The 16,561-nt window shown below is 39.5% G+C and overlaps 1 protein-coding gene across 1 annotated transcript in view; it reads right to left on the bottom strand.

Moving 5' to 3' along the window:
• gpc5c (glypican 5c) overlaps window positions 1-16,561 on the bottom strand; it is a 109,247-nt gene that overhangs the window by 14,561 nt on the left and 78,125 nt on the right. Inside the window, exon 10 of the mRNA XM_085439917.1 lies at window positions 8,652-8,793. Coding sequence (XP_085296043.1) covers window positions 8,652-8,793 — 142 coding nt within the window. The remainder of the gene's footprint in view (window positions 1-8,651; window positions 8,794-16,561) is intronic.

The following is a 16,561-nucleotide window of genomic DNA, read 5'->3' as shown; positions in this document are numbered from 1 at the left end:
AATTCACACAGTTCATTACTGGCCATCCATCTCTGTGCTGTTGTTGTCCGCAAATCACTCTTTATGTGCTGGCATGTCAGGCAGGGGCTCCTCACTCATTCAAACTAATCTCCCTATTCTGTTTTCTGAGAAACACAGTGAATTCATGCACATCTCTGAGAACTGCCTCCCTGGTTCACAGGCAACCTGTACAACAGGACTGGTACAAGGTCTCTGGCAGGCCACTCAGGGGGCTAAAAGGGCCAAAATACTGGGGCACCAGTGGGGTACGTGTCTTAGCCTAAAGCTAACCTAGCAACAGGCACAGCAGCCTGGCAACTAGCACAGGGATCAGTGGAGTGGAATCTGTCCAGTGTGATTCTTGGCTGTACTAGACTATTAAGCTCCTTGGCAAGATTAAAATTTACACCCTTTACATACACACACAAACACATATACACAGAAACAAATTGGCAAATGGGGCCCTGGGAGGACAGTGACCTCCAGCAGTCAATGTGACAGATTCTCAAGATGGAGTGGAAGATGAGGGAAGTTTAATGCCCAAGACAACTCCTCAATCTCACAAACAAATACACACACCCATCGCTACACACACCAGGGTACTCAGAACACACACCACACCTGTGTGCACTCAAACACCAGCTGCCTCATCACATTGCCAGGTGTCACGTTGTCCTCGTAGAGAGACAAGCATGAAGGATGCAGAAATAAACTGCCATTTATATCCTTTTGCTCTCTCTTTTTCAATTGCATATGCACACGCACGTACGGCCACACACACACGCACAGACAAACAACACATGTTGATAGTTTTTGGGGTTCTTTTTAGTTAGTTAGTTAGTTTTTTAAACCATCAAAATGAAATGAACATGAGGCACAACTCAGGGAAACAATGCCCTCACATGTACCTACTAACCTCACACTTCTCCCCATGGACTTAACTTACTGGTACAGAAGCCTTAAAGGTTGAATTATCCAAAACTTTTTGAGTGATATTAACAAGTCTTACATGTCCCCAACAATGTATATTTCAAGTTTCAGCCCAAAATACCACACCACCCGGAATGCCCTAGGTTTTAAGACCCATTATGGGCTGTTTTAAAGTTTCCACAAGTCATAGTTGTCCCCCTGCTAACACTTACTTTGGCCACATTAGCCGCACTAGGCTACAACCAGACTTTCCTATTCTGGAGGGGACATTTTGATCTGAAGAGTCTCACTTTTTTGCTTTGTTTTTGTTGTTTAGGTGATGGGAAAACATGGGAGAGTTATTTGGTTATTTATAGACTGTATTTAGTTGTTTTTTTATCACTTCACTTGCTATCACACAGTACTTTTTAATATTTTACTGGAGCCATTATTTGTCTTGCATAGTACACAATAACTGGACAATAACTGGACAGGAAAAACACTAGCTTAATCTAAAAGAACACAGTGTTGCTGTGCGCTCTAGTTTTTAGCAGGTTTTTTGTTTATGGTTATACTCACAAACAAATTAACTAATCGATGCAGTGGTAAAGTAGCAGGTATGTGCTATGAAAGGTCAAATTCCATTATTTTGTTGCTTGTTTTTCCGTCATGTAACTAATAAAGTTAGTTACAAAGCCTCGGTTCCTTGTCAAAAATAGCTGTCCGATAGCAGACCAAGCCCAGAAAACATATTTAATATTGGATACATTTGAACAGAAAGTGATTTTTAAGTTAGCATTTTGGATCAGTTAGCATCAGTGTTAGCAGCATGCTGTAATTCTCCCCTTAGCGCTGACACAGGAAGACAGATGCAACAAGGGAAAATTCTTATTGGCTTTTAAAGCTGGGAGATGGTCTTGTTGCCAAGGAGATGGGTCTTTTATTTTCTTTATAAAAGTCTCATAACACTATAAACCAAACCTTTAAGATTAATGCTTTCACATTTGTGATGTTACTATTGCAATTAAACAGGACTTTGTTTCATTTAAGCGTTCTGCTTTGCCTTGCTGCCTAGACAGAATGCATTACACATAACAATCTCTCCATAACCAAATAAATAGACTGAAATCATTATTTATATTATTTAGTCAATATCAAAAATATTGGCTGTCAAATATGTTTCATATTGTATTTGCTGTAATCCACAATCTTTCTGAAATTATCCAGACTAATTTATTCAGCACTTCAGTGCCTGCTTCAGTGTGTGTAAACTGTCACTGACACTATCTGCTTAGTGACACCAAGTAGCGGTGCACACATAAAAGTTAAGTGCACAGAATGGAATGCAGCCTTGTGTTGCTCCATGTGACGGGCCCCCTCTGAATTAAAGTGATTTAAGTGATACTTGCCTTCTCAACTTCAAAGTGTTTTCACATATCTGAGCGGGTAAGAGGGGAAAAAAACACATTGCGCTGTGATGTTATAAATGTTTGATTTTGTGTGGGCGAATCAAATACTTTGATGTAAACTCTTGGTTGTGTAACTGACTGCAGTTTTAGAATTAAATCACTTAGAACTGTGCACTGAGTACACTGGTCCTTTTAATCTGCAATCAGTTCAATCAGTCAGAGGTCAGCCCTCTCTCAGCCCTCTGGGCTGACAATCTGCACCAGGTTCACTTCTTATTACCACATTACTTATGGATAAGGGAGAAGGACTTTGTTGCTCTCACCACAGATCAATGGGATTGGGCTCTAATGAAGTGACTTGTCTTCCAACGTGTGTCTCTCTGATGCTTACCTGTAAAGCCTGCACACAGACTTTGCACTCCAGGTAGTAAATAGACTGTTTGCTACCAGAATTCATTACCACTCATGCCATGCTAACATGCTTTTTGCCATCTAAAAACAAACAAACAAAAACAACATACTGTGATTGTCATTTAAAACAAAACTTTGCATTTTATACGTATTACAAAGGATTACCTTCCCACGTCATCAGTGGGAAAATCCCAGCCGATGTTTTTCCGTCTTTCTCCCCTTACCTACGTTGTATTTCCCCCTGTATACTAGGCTGAGATGAGACAGAGGAGGATCACACTCATCCCTGCTTATCCTTCTACTGCATTTTTCAATATCAGTGGAATGTCTGACTTTGTTTGCTCAGTGCTGTGTTACAGCAGGAATGTCATTTTCTGTGTTAGTAGCCAACAATAAGCTCTGGTCAAGGAAAGACAGTCAAGAGGGTCACTCACACCAGCAACGCTGGCCACTGACAACCCATTTCCATAAGTTCATTAAGGTTTACCAAATATTGTCTCAACAGCAACCTAAAAGTATAATCTAAAGCAGATTGGGGCTCGGGGGGAAGGGTGGTGTACCAGGTTTTTTTTCACACATTAAACATGAAGTTCTAGCCACTGCACCGCTTTCAATAAAGAACACTTTATGAGTCTGAGCCATCTTTTAAAGTCCATGTACTGCTTGGAAACATGTGCATGTAAGAATGTCTTGTAAGAATAAGAGTTCCTTCTGTGGTTCTGTTAAAGCTTTTATGTGGCTGTGGTATCAAGGCACTAGATCACTAGCACACCCTGTGTTCCTCTGATGATCTGAATTCTAGGTTTAATTTTCACTAATTTCTGTACATACTCACTCCCACCATTTCCTTTGGTTTATTACCTGTTGCCACACCAGAGATTCTTGGTGTTTCCCGACCAGGCTCCCAAAGGTGTGCTGCAAAAGCTCAATCATAAAGGCCTTACAGATACTGCTAAGAAAGGAAATGATGATGCTGGCTAATGAGAACCATTCTCCTCTGATGACCGTGCGCCTAGGGAGCCTTTCAAGCTAATATGCTTTCAAAGTGCTATAAAACCACAGGGTAGAATATGTCATGCAAGTGAGAAAAAGGAGCCCACTTAAAGGCAAGGTGAAATATGGTATAAAAGGGATGAATAGAGACAGCAGGAAATAGAAGACAGTTGTGACGATTGTAATAAAACTTAAGGACAAAAACTTTGCTTTGTAGTTTAAGTGATCAGGAAGGATGTATTTCATATGTCATTAACTAAACAGAAACTATGTTGACATTTCTCTAAATTATTGGCAAAAGAAGTATTTAGACAACTTTGCAACATTATCCGCAGTCTTGCACACAACAAATGGATGGCCCTGCATATCTGACCAAAAACATTTGACTCACTCCTCCTGCATCTATCCGCAAACCAGACCATTCTGCTAATCCTCTCGTTCCTTCTTCAACAACCCTACTCTGCCCTGCGGAATTCTCTCTCAGCCCCTTGAGCTCCAGATGAAAGGCTGAGGGAAATGGCAGTCATACTGGTAATATCCGCACCGGGACACAGCCACTACATCTGCAGGCCAGCCAGCTCTCTATGCACGGCAGTCCTAAGGGACCTCATTCAGCCCAGGACCTAGAAAGAGAAGATCTAGGGTTGGATTGGCTCTATCTAGCTTGCCAGTGCATACAACCACCAAATCCCCAGTCCACCCTTCTAACCCTTTACTCTCACGGTAGATTGAATCATAGGTCTCTATGTTGATTTCGACTTGAAAGCACCTTTGAATCTTTTTATTTCTCCGTTACCTGCGCTACAACGTAAAAACGGACAGCCTTACGCCTTTTACACTCAAGTGCGTTTAGTTTCAGGCTTTTCTTCTTTCCGTTCTCCTTCACATTTGGCTATTACCCTGAATCATCCAACTTGCAACAATCCACCCTTAATCCTTAGCCTTTTCGCCTTCTTTCGTTGTATTTTTGAACAAGAAAGACAAAGTGCGTGCTGGGTCCTGGACAACAGCAGGCTGTAGCGGGACTGTGGTCGATCCAGTGTAATCTTACTAACACTAGTGCAGGTTGGCTGTATCCTGCCCAGCTATTCATTTCAGAAATGTAGCTCCCTTGCCAGAATGAACAGCTGCTACACACCTTTTTGGCCTTATAGGCTTTGGAGGAAAGTTCTTTCTATGCCTTTGACATTCAGGTAAAAATACACCACCAACAACAAACCCATTACCTTAGTGTGCTGATACTATGTGGCTAAGTTGAACACTTTCACCAAGGTCAGATTCAGTGTGTGTTTGCCTGTGAGTTTGAGTATGTGAGCAAAGTGAGAAAGTGAAATATCCAGCATTGATAGACGTGAGTGCAGATTTTGCCCCTAGAGGTAAATTCAAAACCTGTTGATGGAGGCCTTCTTGTACCATACAGCCACACCTTTTTAACTATGCACCACTCTATTTTCTTAAGTAAAAAAGCCACCAAACTAGCTGCTGCTAATTTAAGTTAATTATCAGAATTTACAACCTAAGGGTCATATTTACACTCATGCACACACTTGTGGACACACTCACATCTCAAATAAGGGTATGCAAGGATAGACCAGATGCACAATAATCGACTCCTATAACTTTCAATCTAGTCAGATTTTGATAATTACATTCTTTGACAGGACGCCAAAGAGAAACAATCACTGCCTATGGCTTCATGTTAGACACGTTTACCCACTGAACTGTAAAGTTTGTGAAAAAAATGCCAGGGGGTGTTTTTGTTTTCTTGATGAGCTCACCAGCATTCCTGACAGATGGTGTTTGTTACCAAAAGAGAATTTTACTTTCATGGCTGTACGATTCACACTTTGTCACTGCACATCCCTCCGGCTCAATCACAGGAAATGTTTATCCATGCGATTACTCGTACTCCTCTGAGATGGATAACCTGCCTTCATCTCCTTTTTGTTTTCGTGACTTTTCACACAATACCTGGTAGACTGCCTCAACAACAGCTTTAACGCTATAATAACTTTTCTATTTGAAGTCAAATACAACAGATTTACCAGTGGGATGGAGGGTTTTTTCCCCGTTTTTTTTTCTTCCCCAAGTTCAATCTTAAACTTAAGACTTCATTAGAAACTAAAATCCCATTCTTTTAAACTTGACATTTCTCTACTCTATCTTTTCTCTCTTTTTCTCTGTTTCTGTGTGGATCTTCACAGAAAGCAAGAGACGACTGCCTAATCTGCCAGACTCAGACTATGCTAGTGGACAGACAAATAAAGCACTGTTCCAGCTTCTGATGTACAGAAATTTGGTGTCTCGTCTATTTTCCTAATGGAGAGATAGTGGTTTAATGTGCAATTGTGGGCATTTTAGAGATTAATACGTTAATGAGCTATCTACAAATGAATAGCTCCTTTGGAAGAAGCAGTGCAAGTGTTTCGGGTAATACAGTTAATAAGCCACAGTCACGCCACAAAATGTACCACAGAAGGGGCTCTCATAGCTGCAGGGGCGATGGATAATATGGTTCATTAAAGAATCACAGATTTATTCCCCTGTTCATGGCTGTGGCTATGGCAGTCCGAACATGACCAGGCCTTCCTTATCTGGCGCACAAAGTACACTTGTGTGAAAATCTCCAGGCGAGAGGAGCAGGATCTGAGCCAAGATCAAACCAGGCATTACATCATGCAATCACACTGCACAATGGTATGTCTGATAAGAAATTTTCTTTACCAAATCTTGCCTTGACTATTTGTAATGCTTTCTTTTTAGCCAGACAGTGTAAAGTAGAAACATTGTACTACCAGTTTATAGCTCAGTTTTTTAAAAAGCTGCCTAGTACAGTCCTTTAGTTTTTTTACAGTCATAAATCATAGAAACATCTGTATTAGCAATCTTAAACAAACTGCATTTTCAATATGCAGGAATTGTATCGTCTCAGTAAGACTTGCAGCAGTTTCGTGCCATCTGTGCGATGGCACAGACTGAGAATCTGTTCTCCACAGATTAGCGCTGTTCATTTGCTTCGTAATGAAGTCTCTCTTAGCAGAACAGTAGGCGGTCATGCCCCCTTTTAACATGGACCTTGGGAGCTCTGGCACTGTTATACAGTGGCAAACAACTGCAAAAACAGATGGAAATAAAATAATCTATGCCTACAATGTCCTTTATCTTGACCCAGCTGGGAAATTACTTTAATGGTTGCCAAAGTTGATGTTCGGATGAATGTTTAGTCAATATATGAAACGCCATAAAGGCAGTATCTACCAGTCCCACTTTGTTAATTCACAAAGATCACAGTAAGAAGTGAAGAAGAAGAAGTAACTTCGTAACAGTTAAAGAAAACTGAACTCTTAGGAGAATTTGAAAGCGAAGAATGTGAAAGAATGCCCGTTAGCATAGTTGATATACACCAGACAGCTTCAGCCAAATAGTTGAGCAGACTCACAAATGAGTTCAGCCTTGTGTGGTGTGATGTGCGTCTCTGATAATGTTTGCTATCTCTTGGCATTAGACTTCAGAGAAGCAAAAAATTCTGTCTTACAATCAATTAATTAATTAATTCTGTCTTCTTGTATTTGTCTAATACAAGGGCCAAATGTGTAATATTACTTTATAGCCCATTACCTTGCCAAAAGGTGTGATTTGATGGAAAACACACTTATAAAGCTAAAAGACAGTAAACAATGGGTCATTTTTTGAAAAATTACTGGAGGTAGTTTAGGAAATCCCAGACAGCATTTTGCATTGATTATCTGGAATACTGGTGGTAGAACTCTGACCAACACTGGATTTTTTCATCCGCACTGTAACAAGGAGCTGGGCTGAGAGGATCTTTCCAGAACTGCGTGTAACTGGACTTTTTCAGTGATATTTAACTGTACCGTATTGTTTTATTTTCCTCTTTTCTTCTAAGTACAAACAGTATTACGCTGTTCTGATTAAATATTCCTTTGACTGCTGCAATCTAGAAGAAAAAGGCCATGCAAAAAAACTGCTGGGTGTCTAAAAAAAAGTGTGGCCATGTTGTGATAGTGTTAAGGGGTAAGTGAAAATGTAATGAAAGGAAACGGAGAAAGACTGACAAGCAGTATGTAAATTTGCAATTATAGTCACAATCGTAAATACACTTCAGTCTGTGTTGTACTTAATTGCTCGTCATTAAAATATATATTTTAATGTGCATGCAGTCATCCAAATGTACGACATGTGCTTGTCTGGGTTTGTGGTGGACAGAGTAAACATGGTACATGCTACATATTGAGAGACTGCTGAATCAGCAGCTGAAACGCTGGCAGTCTGAGCCGAAGAGGCTCAGCTTACTCAGCTGGGATTTTATTACTTTCCCTCTTTGTATTGCCCGTCCACTTCCTTCTAGCTCTCACTGTATGGTATCTCCAAATGGTCTATTTACCAGGTGCATTGAAAAAAAAATCAGTTTTAAAGTACAACAAGGCTGACACTAACACTGGTTGCAGTTGTCTCTTTTTTCACTACATTGCTTGGGAAAAACAAAACACCATGGTAATATGGTGTTAAAAATGTAAAATCTCTGCAGGAGATAAAATATTCATTAAAATGAACACGAGGTCCAATAGAGTGTGTCTGTAAGTAAGCAAGCCATCTTTTTGATTTGGCATCTGGTATATAAGGTACTTATATGCCACCACCTTTGCTGGAGCCTCAGCAGAGTGTGAAAATGTGATTTGAGGGGAATATCCTTTGCCAGGTAGGAGATGAATAAAAGAGAGAGTTTGTGACAGTTCTTAGAAAACAATAACAGGGTCACTTAGCTGAAAAAAAGAAAGCACACTGTCTCTCCAGAGGCAGGCACTTCCTTAGTTATATAACGCAATTGATATTCTAAATAAACACGCAGACTTCGTGTGGAATTGTGCTTGTATAGTGAGTGTTTTTGCATGGAAAGGTGTGACTTACAGTGTTTGTCTTGACCGTCTCCTGAGGCTTGACAACCATCTTCATCATCACACTCTGTGGTGCTGCCCTCCTCCCTTTTCCCACTGCCCAGCTCTTCCCAGTCTTCCATTTCTGCCAATTCTGGAAACATTTCCTCTGTGTCCTGCATATGCACAGAAATATGGTTAATGCATAAGATTCCAATATCCTGCATGTGAAACACTGTGAGCAACTTTTAATATAGATAACATATGATATACTTTAACATAAGTTTCTTTTTGATACTGCAAGCTGCAGATCCTTCAAAAATCTGTCATCTGTTGGACTGTTGGATCATAGTGGAAGATCCCATTACTCCTGTATAAATCTCAGGACACTTTCTGAGAGCAGAAAGGTTCTGAAATGTAGAAAGGTTTGGCAGAAAACAAACCAATTATACAGTGGCAGTTGTTAATTCTTTTGGTGAATTATTCTAATTTATATTAGGTATTAGTCTATATACAGCTGAAATAAGACTTTATCAGCCTGGCCCATCAGGACCATATCCTTCCCTCCTGCTGTGTGGCCACCTAATTGGCTTTGTTGGCCCTTCATGCTGTCCATCATCATCAGGGTGGTCTCTGCTCCATAACACCATGTCTGACAAACTCTCATGACACAATAAGAAAACTGTACTTTGCACATTAAGTTCAAAATAAGGGCATAGATATCAGAACTTTGGAATATGTGAAATTATAGATGGATGCATTTGCACACATGTGTGAATACACTGTTAAACCTGCTTTACAAAGTTTACAAGATCATTCCTGGGACTAACTGACCTTAAAGGGAAGGCACAACCAGCGAAGACATGTTGAGAGGTGAATGAGAGGCATGGAGTTGGCCCCATTCCTCTCATTCACCTCTCGACATGTCTTCAGGTGTTGTGGGATTACAGATGTCTTTGCTATTGACACCACCCCAGTGACTCACTCATACACCTGACAACAGAAGAACAAGTTCTCTCCTAAGCCTTCAGTGCCCCAAAAGAAACATTTCACAAAACCAGACAAGTTTATTTATAAGAATTAGAGTGCAAAGCTTAAGAGAAACAAGACAGAGAATCAGACATGCTAGTGGTCCAGTGATAACACACTCATCCCACGTGATGTTTCAAACTACAGTAAACGTTAACATGCTATCTTCAACAAGCTTAATGTGCTTCTACAAAGGGTGGCTGTCAGTCTGCAACATGTTCCAAGTGTGTGGATTCAGGAAAAAAAAAGTTTCCTGAAAAGCTTGTTGTTCATATAAGTAACACAAAGAAAAACCAATGTTAAGTGGGCTCACCATGTAGGTCCAAAAAAGTGTCTGCACAGACTATCATGGAATTTACATTCTGCAAATTCCCACAGACCCTTACAGACTAACATAAAGGAATCTCAACTGTTAAAGGTATGTGTCTTAAAATGTATATTTTGACTTGATGATAGCACAATAAGAAAAGTCTCATGGTCCCAAAAAAGATGCATACGGATAATCTAATAACCTAAACTAGCAGGAAAAAAAGGCAAGGAAACAGATTAATCGCGCTCATGGCAACTAATTTATTTGCTAATGGCAAAGAAAGGTTTAATTTTCAATTAATAAGATGTTTCATAAGAGGTTTACTTAAAACAAAAACTAGATGTCAAGATAGTCAAAGCCCCAAACTGACAAACAGAGAAACTGAAGCACAAACCAAGGAAGCTACACGGAACTGAATTTAACTTAAGATAATAAATAAATGCTTGTTTGGGTACCAGAGTTATTCAAACAGACATATTAGTATTCTTTTTTCCTTTTTCTTCTTCTATCACATTAGTGATTGCAGATGCTAGAGAAAGACATTTAGAATGGTTTTGACTCAAGCTGGTACTTTTACATGATAATCGGTATACTCATTACTTCCATCATGTTTCACATTCAACCACATTCAACCAATGTGAAAGTACATCTTCTCACTGTGGCCTGAGAGAGTAAAATGAGATGATACAGCTATAACCACTTAAGTACAGGCTGATAAACCAGATCTTGTACATTTCAGGTAAAAGTGAAAGTCATTGGTAAAACTGGATGTCTTAATTTTCACAAGTGTGAATAAATTACAATAGGAGGGGAACAGGGTGAACAATATTTGACAGTTGTTAGAGTTCCATATTTTATAGTATGAGTTAATTCATATTACAGTTTGCTGACAGACTAATGACTGATAACTGAGACAATCTGGGAAAAAAGAGAAAGCAATGTTCTTGAATAAGATAAACCCATTATGATTTTTCTATCATGTAAAGCAACTAAATAAATTCAGTGTGCATTACAGCAGTTCACACCCAAATGCTCTGCTAAGCAGCATAATGTTCGCCATCACTTGATGCCAGCGTGATATTAAGCTTATAACTATGGCACTGAGTGGATGTTTGACACAGTGTTGCTTGGCCCAGCTGTCCTTAAAGCATGTTAATTAGGGAGTGAATCAATTAAGGTGTTGTTGCTGTGGAAACCACGGTTAGTATAATTGTTGGTTTGTTGCTGTCTACTGAGTGCAGGGTGTTGGGTTATTTTTGTTAAGTCATGATTGCTAAATGGTCAAACTAAAGTCCTTCCTTTACAATTGTAACATAGCGAGGAAGCAAATTTATAATTTGTCTGTGGAGCTAGAGACAGATATGAATAACATGAATGTATAATGTGATAGAAAAAGACTGCTTCTGCTCTGGATTTCAATGAGCATCTTAAGCACTTTCTTAAAATGGTTTGTATTTATTTAATTTTCCTTCTCGCTTTAGAGCAGAAGCCATCAACACATCAAGGGAGCGTTTGTTCACAGGCAGCCTGCTAAGCTGTGTCAGTTTTTTTCAAATATAAAATATGCTACAAAAAGAAAACAACAAAGAAAACCGTAACAATATGTTCAACAACACAAAGGTTGATCTGTTTATGAGAAATAACAACAACAACAACTCAAAGGGTCATCCTCCTGATCTGTCTCCAATGAGGTACAATGAGTAGACAAGTGGGAACAATATCTCAATAGCAGCAGACTTTACATTATGGATAAGTCAGAGATTTACTGTGCCTTTGAGATGCAGACAGATGGTTTTGTTCTAACATGACTCGTCACTCTCTCTGACATGTCTGTGTACCGTTGGGTTAGAACGACCTATTAGAATTGAGAACATGTATATGTATTTACATTTCATTTCAATTTAAACTTTCAATAGAAGACTGACAAGCTATAATTTGCGAGCGCAATTAACTTTACAATGTTTTATGATAATCAGAAGTTATTATCGTTAATGCCATCATCTATATATACTGAATGCCAACAGTTTCCGAGAAACAACAAAGACAAATGAAAGATTTTCAAGTCTGGGAAAGAAAACTGAAACATTTTGTTGTTTTTCTTTTTAAAAAAGGAGCACAGACAGGCGCTTGAACAACTTGCAGTTGTGTAAGCTGATGGGTACGGCGAGGGCACAGATACAAGATACAAACCTTTTCCTTTAAGGCTTACCTTGAAATTACCCTGGCATCCAAGGGCAAATCAGGTATTCCAAAAAGGCTTTGAATAAAATCCCAAATCATGAAATATTTTCTAGTTCCCCTCTCACAGTGCCAACTAATGCACCTCTCTCTTTCTTTTCAAAAGCATTCTTTAGTCAGAGGATGATGCGGCAGGTTTGAGAGAATCAAGGGCTGAATTCCTGCATTTTTTAATGCTTCCTAGTCACGCTAAAATCTGTACTGCCAGGAGTAACCAATCACCTTGGAGTCTAGAAGAAAGACTGAGCTGTATAGATTCTGCTGTAATGTAGACATAAATGGGACATCTAATCATGAAATGTAAAAATGTGAAATGTGACCACTTGGCATATGATGAAACCTACTGCAACAGTTACAGTAAGCATTTTCATATGGCTATGCATACATTTAGGGTATGATTGGCAACCTTGCGGACAAGGATCATAAGTCCTATCCTCCATGTGCCCACATCTGCTCTTTATCAGCCCTGTCTGAAACAGTATCACCTCATCGAGGGCAGTGGTGATAAAACTGCATATGCGGGCAGAAAAAAAAGGAAAGCAAAGGAAATTTTGGAGGATACTGAAGGAAAAACTGACAGCGGTGAATGTCTGCATAACATAAGTACTCTCAACTTGTTGAATGAAATTGGCTACATTTTCTCACATACTGTTACGGCCAACAATGCTTTTAAGTAAAAACAAACATCAGCTGGGAGACAAAATATGAGTGTTTAAATATCCGTTATGTCTGTGTGTCTGTGGATGTCCCCAATTAAAGAGGAACTGGATGCAATTATCTCTATTTCTCACACTGCCTGACAAAGAAAAGGCGGCTGGGAGAGAGACGGAGCGAGGGAGAAGCTTCTTCTAAAAGTATAGGAATGAAAAGATGAAAACGGTGCATCCTAAGAAGAGTGACAGGTTCAAAACAAACTCTGGACAGCCGCAGTGCTCTGCCATCCATACCTGCAGTAGCTGTACTGTGCTGCTTGTGTATATTAATTATACCTGTTATGGTCAACAAGACTGTTCATAACTATAAAAGAGCCTTATCCATGTGTATGTAGAGCAATTGTTATTTTCTGATGGCAGCAGTGGTTTCATTATAATATAGTTTATCATAGCTTCGTTTTTATAATTTAAATTACTCCGTCTGTCTACAGCAGCCTTCATATTCCCCACATGTTAAGAGAGAAAAAATCATGTTTGGATGCAATTGCAAAATACAATTTGGGCAAATTTATAGGGGAAACACAGAGAAAAGCTATAGAAGGATCTGTCTTGGTGAACCAAATCTTGAATATAATGAGCCAGAGGTGTTCACATGGACTAATTTTGCATGACATTTTATTAAATCAGTATGAAATCTGAAAACAGATGCTGTTTGTGGAAAAAAAAGTCCACCTAAGTTTCTTAGAACTCTGAGCAATGTTTTCAACATTTTTCAACAACTGCCGAGCCACACCTCCACTACAAGCTAGCACAAGCTGATTGAGTTTGTCGCTGTTAGTGACACTCTGTTGGACACGCCCTCATGTAACCCCCATTAACCTAATCGCTGCATTAGATTGTCACACCCTGCTCCTGTAAGGTACTGACTGAAACAGCTCGTGTGTGGAATATATGCGCACGGGAACAAACTTTGACTTCTAACAGCTAAGTGATGGAGATGTTATTGAAAAATGCGTGGCAGTTTCGGTGACATCAGCATTTTTCTGAGTGCATGTTCCGACAGCTTCCTGCGAGAGGTGTGCGGGTCGAAAGACAGCGAATGGTGCTCATTTGCTGCTGGGAAGCAGATTTTTTAGACATGAAAATCGGCTTCAGATGTCCTTATAAAGGAGCAAAAGGTTTGAAGAGCTGACTTCAAGGCACCAATCCAGTTTACACACCATGAATACCAAACATTATCAGGATAATCAACCCACTTACTGGGTCAAATCAGTGTAGCTTCTACACTACTTGTGCTTTTACTAAGGCCAATATGCTGGGAAAATTAAATTAGATTGTGGCTTACTTTTTCTCTGAGATATCCATTTCTCTTCTTTTTCTATTTCAAGACTTCTCTTCTTACCTGAAGCCTTTGAAAATATGTTTATTTATCTAATGTAAAGTAAATTAAATCAGTGTGTCTCGAAATGAGATATTCAGAATCCCAACTGAAACAGATCAGGAATTTAGTGCCAATTTGCAGCGATATGATCAATTTCACTTTTATGCCCCATCATCCCAAATGGAAAAGTGAATAATTTCACATAAAAACCCAGCATCTCCTTGATTCAATAACATTTACTAAAAAGGAGAAGCCACATGAGTCTGTAATCCATCTTGGTGATAACCTTAAGAAAACAGTCTTTAATATGGTTTTACAAATGCATACCATAGCAGATTGAAAAAGATTAAAAAGGGGGATTTGGAAAAGGGATTTTTGAAACCGTGTCCCAAAAACACAACCAGCCACATATTTTCTTAACAGGACAAGAATCACTGTATTAAAATTATAACCCAAAAGGCAAGCAAATACAGTATTACCCAGTGAAGAAAAACATCCACAGTTCACTGAATTTTTATGAGCTTTGCATCTAATTATGGCATTTAAAAAAAAGTTATATTTAAATTACAGTCTGGGTTCATGAAGTCTGGTTGCCAAGTGAACAGAGAGCTCTGGGCAGTGAGACTTGTTGCTGTATCGTTGCCACAGCAGCAGTAAAGAGCAGCAGAGCTCCTGTGAAGACCAACTCCATCATCTTCTTCAAGTGGAAAGAATTTGTCCCCTCCCTGTGACAGGCTGCCAGCTCAGCCCGAGCTCTTTCTTCATCCCTGGACTCCACTAACTCTTGAGAGCTCAAACCCTTTCACACTGCTGCAGGCATTGCTAAATCATAAAAGAGATGTATACTGAAGTCAGAAAGTCCGCTGAGAGCTGTATATCTATAAAACCGATATACTTTAAAGAATCAGCTGTTTATCTGTTTATTTTAACCGTTTCTAAAAAGCAAGCACAATTAAGTCTATCTAACAAAGGCACATAGAACTCTGAGTCTCTGAGTCTGTGCAGCAGCTGATAGGGCCATGGACTGACTGGACCCACAAAGAGGATATGCACAGTGTGGGTCTAAAACAAGCGTGGCTTCTCTGATGTGGAACCTATCTGGGCCACTGGCCAAACAAGACAGCAAAGCTGCAGTCAGTCCCATCAATCACATGTCAGCCTCACTATATTGCATCTTTATGCTTTCCAACTCTCTATCCTGCAACCGCTTTCAAAATTGTTAATGCTATTGCCCCTTTATAGGCGTGAGTCTGAGTGAAATAAAGATAGAAATAAAGCATGAGAATCAGCGTCTGAGTGTTTTGGGGTTTTTTTCCTACCCTGAATGTTGCCGCTGACTTTTCATTTACAAAAGTGCAAAGTGACAAACTGACAAATGATCTGGACTTAATAATCACATGGAAACAGATAGACCGTTGTGAAATGATCCCCACCCAAAAACAGCTGGACTGATGGCTAAGAATCAGAAATCTACTTTGAAGCATTTATTGTCCGGATTAGCAACCTTTACAGGCAAAAAGAAAGAAAAGGAGAAAGAGGAGAGTTAGAGGAGGTACACAGGGGAGGACAGGGGAGTTGGCCTACTCATTTAATGGACTATTTTATAGAAGGTCAAGATTTAGCCTTGTCCCGTGTGTGTGTGTGTATTTTAGTTTTATTACTAGATGTTATGTCCTTGATTTAACGTGGAAATGTTGTGTGCATGTCCTCTAGCTCTATCCCCGTGTGTACTGTATGTGTAGGGTTGTGTGGGTGAAACTCACACACATACTCATTTTGTAAAGGGATCTGAGTGCTTAAACAGAAGGGTGCCATGGTTAGATGATGGGTCATAGTCTGCGATATATCAAGAGTAGTTTTCCAATCCTCTTAGTGCCACAGTGCTCAGAGTGTAACTGCTCTTCAGTAGGTAAAAATATACACGTCTTTAAGCCCACTAATCCCGGAAATTGAAGTTATTCAAATCTGGAAAAAGCTGAGATTAGACCTTCTCTGAAAAACCTGCAATATCTTTTAAGCTAAAAAAAAAAGAAAATATGGATATGATTTAAAAGCAGTCGGTGTGCATTTGTTATTTGTCAGCATCTAATTTCCATTTAAAATGAAATAAATATCCACAGTAGTTCAAAGGATGAAAGAAGACAAACGCACGGCCTAATTATCCTCCTAACATCGACACACAATCGAAATCTTAACCCTAAACAGTCGTTTGAAGAAGTGAGGACTTAAAAGTGTTGCGAGCATCTGAAACTCAAAGGAATTTTTGAAAAGATGAAAGTGGGGGTACAAGCATGCACGGAGGACCAACACTGTGCAGGCTATGCTTTGAATCA

Source organism: Copadichromis virginalis, linkage group LG18 (genome assembly GCF_057382275.1).
Source record: "Copadichromis virginalis isolate Kocher_CV1m ecotype Utaka linkage group LG18, C_Virginalis_male_GT1.1, whole genome shotgun sequence".
Taxonomy (NCBI): Eukaryota; Metazoa; Chordata; class Actinopteri; order Cichliformes; family Cichlidae; genus Copadichromis; species Copadichromis virginalis.
Note: the sequence above shows the minus strand (reverse complement) of the source record. Positions and strands in the feature narration are given on the sequence as shown.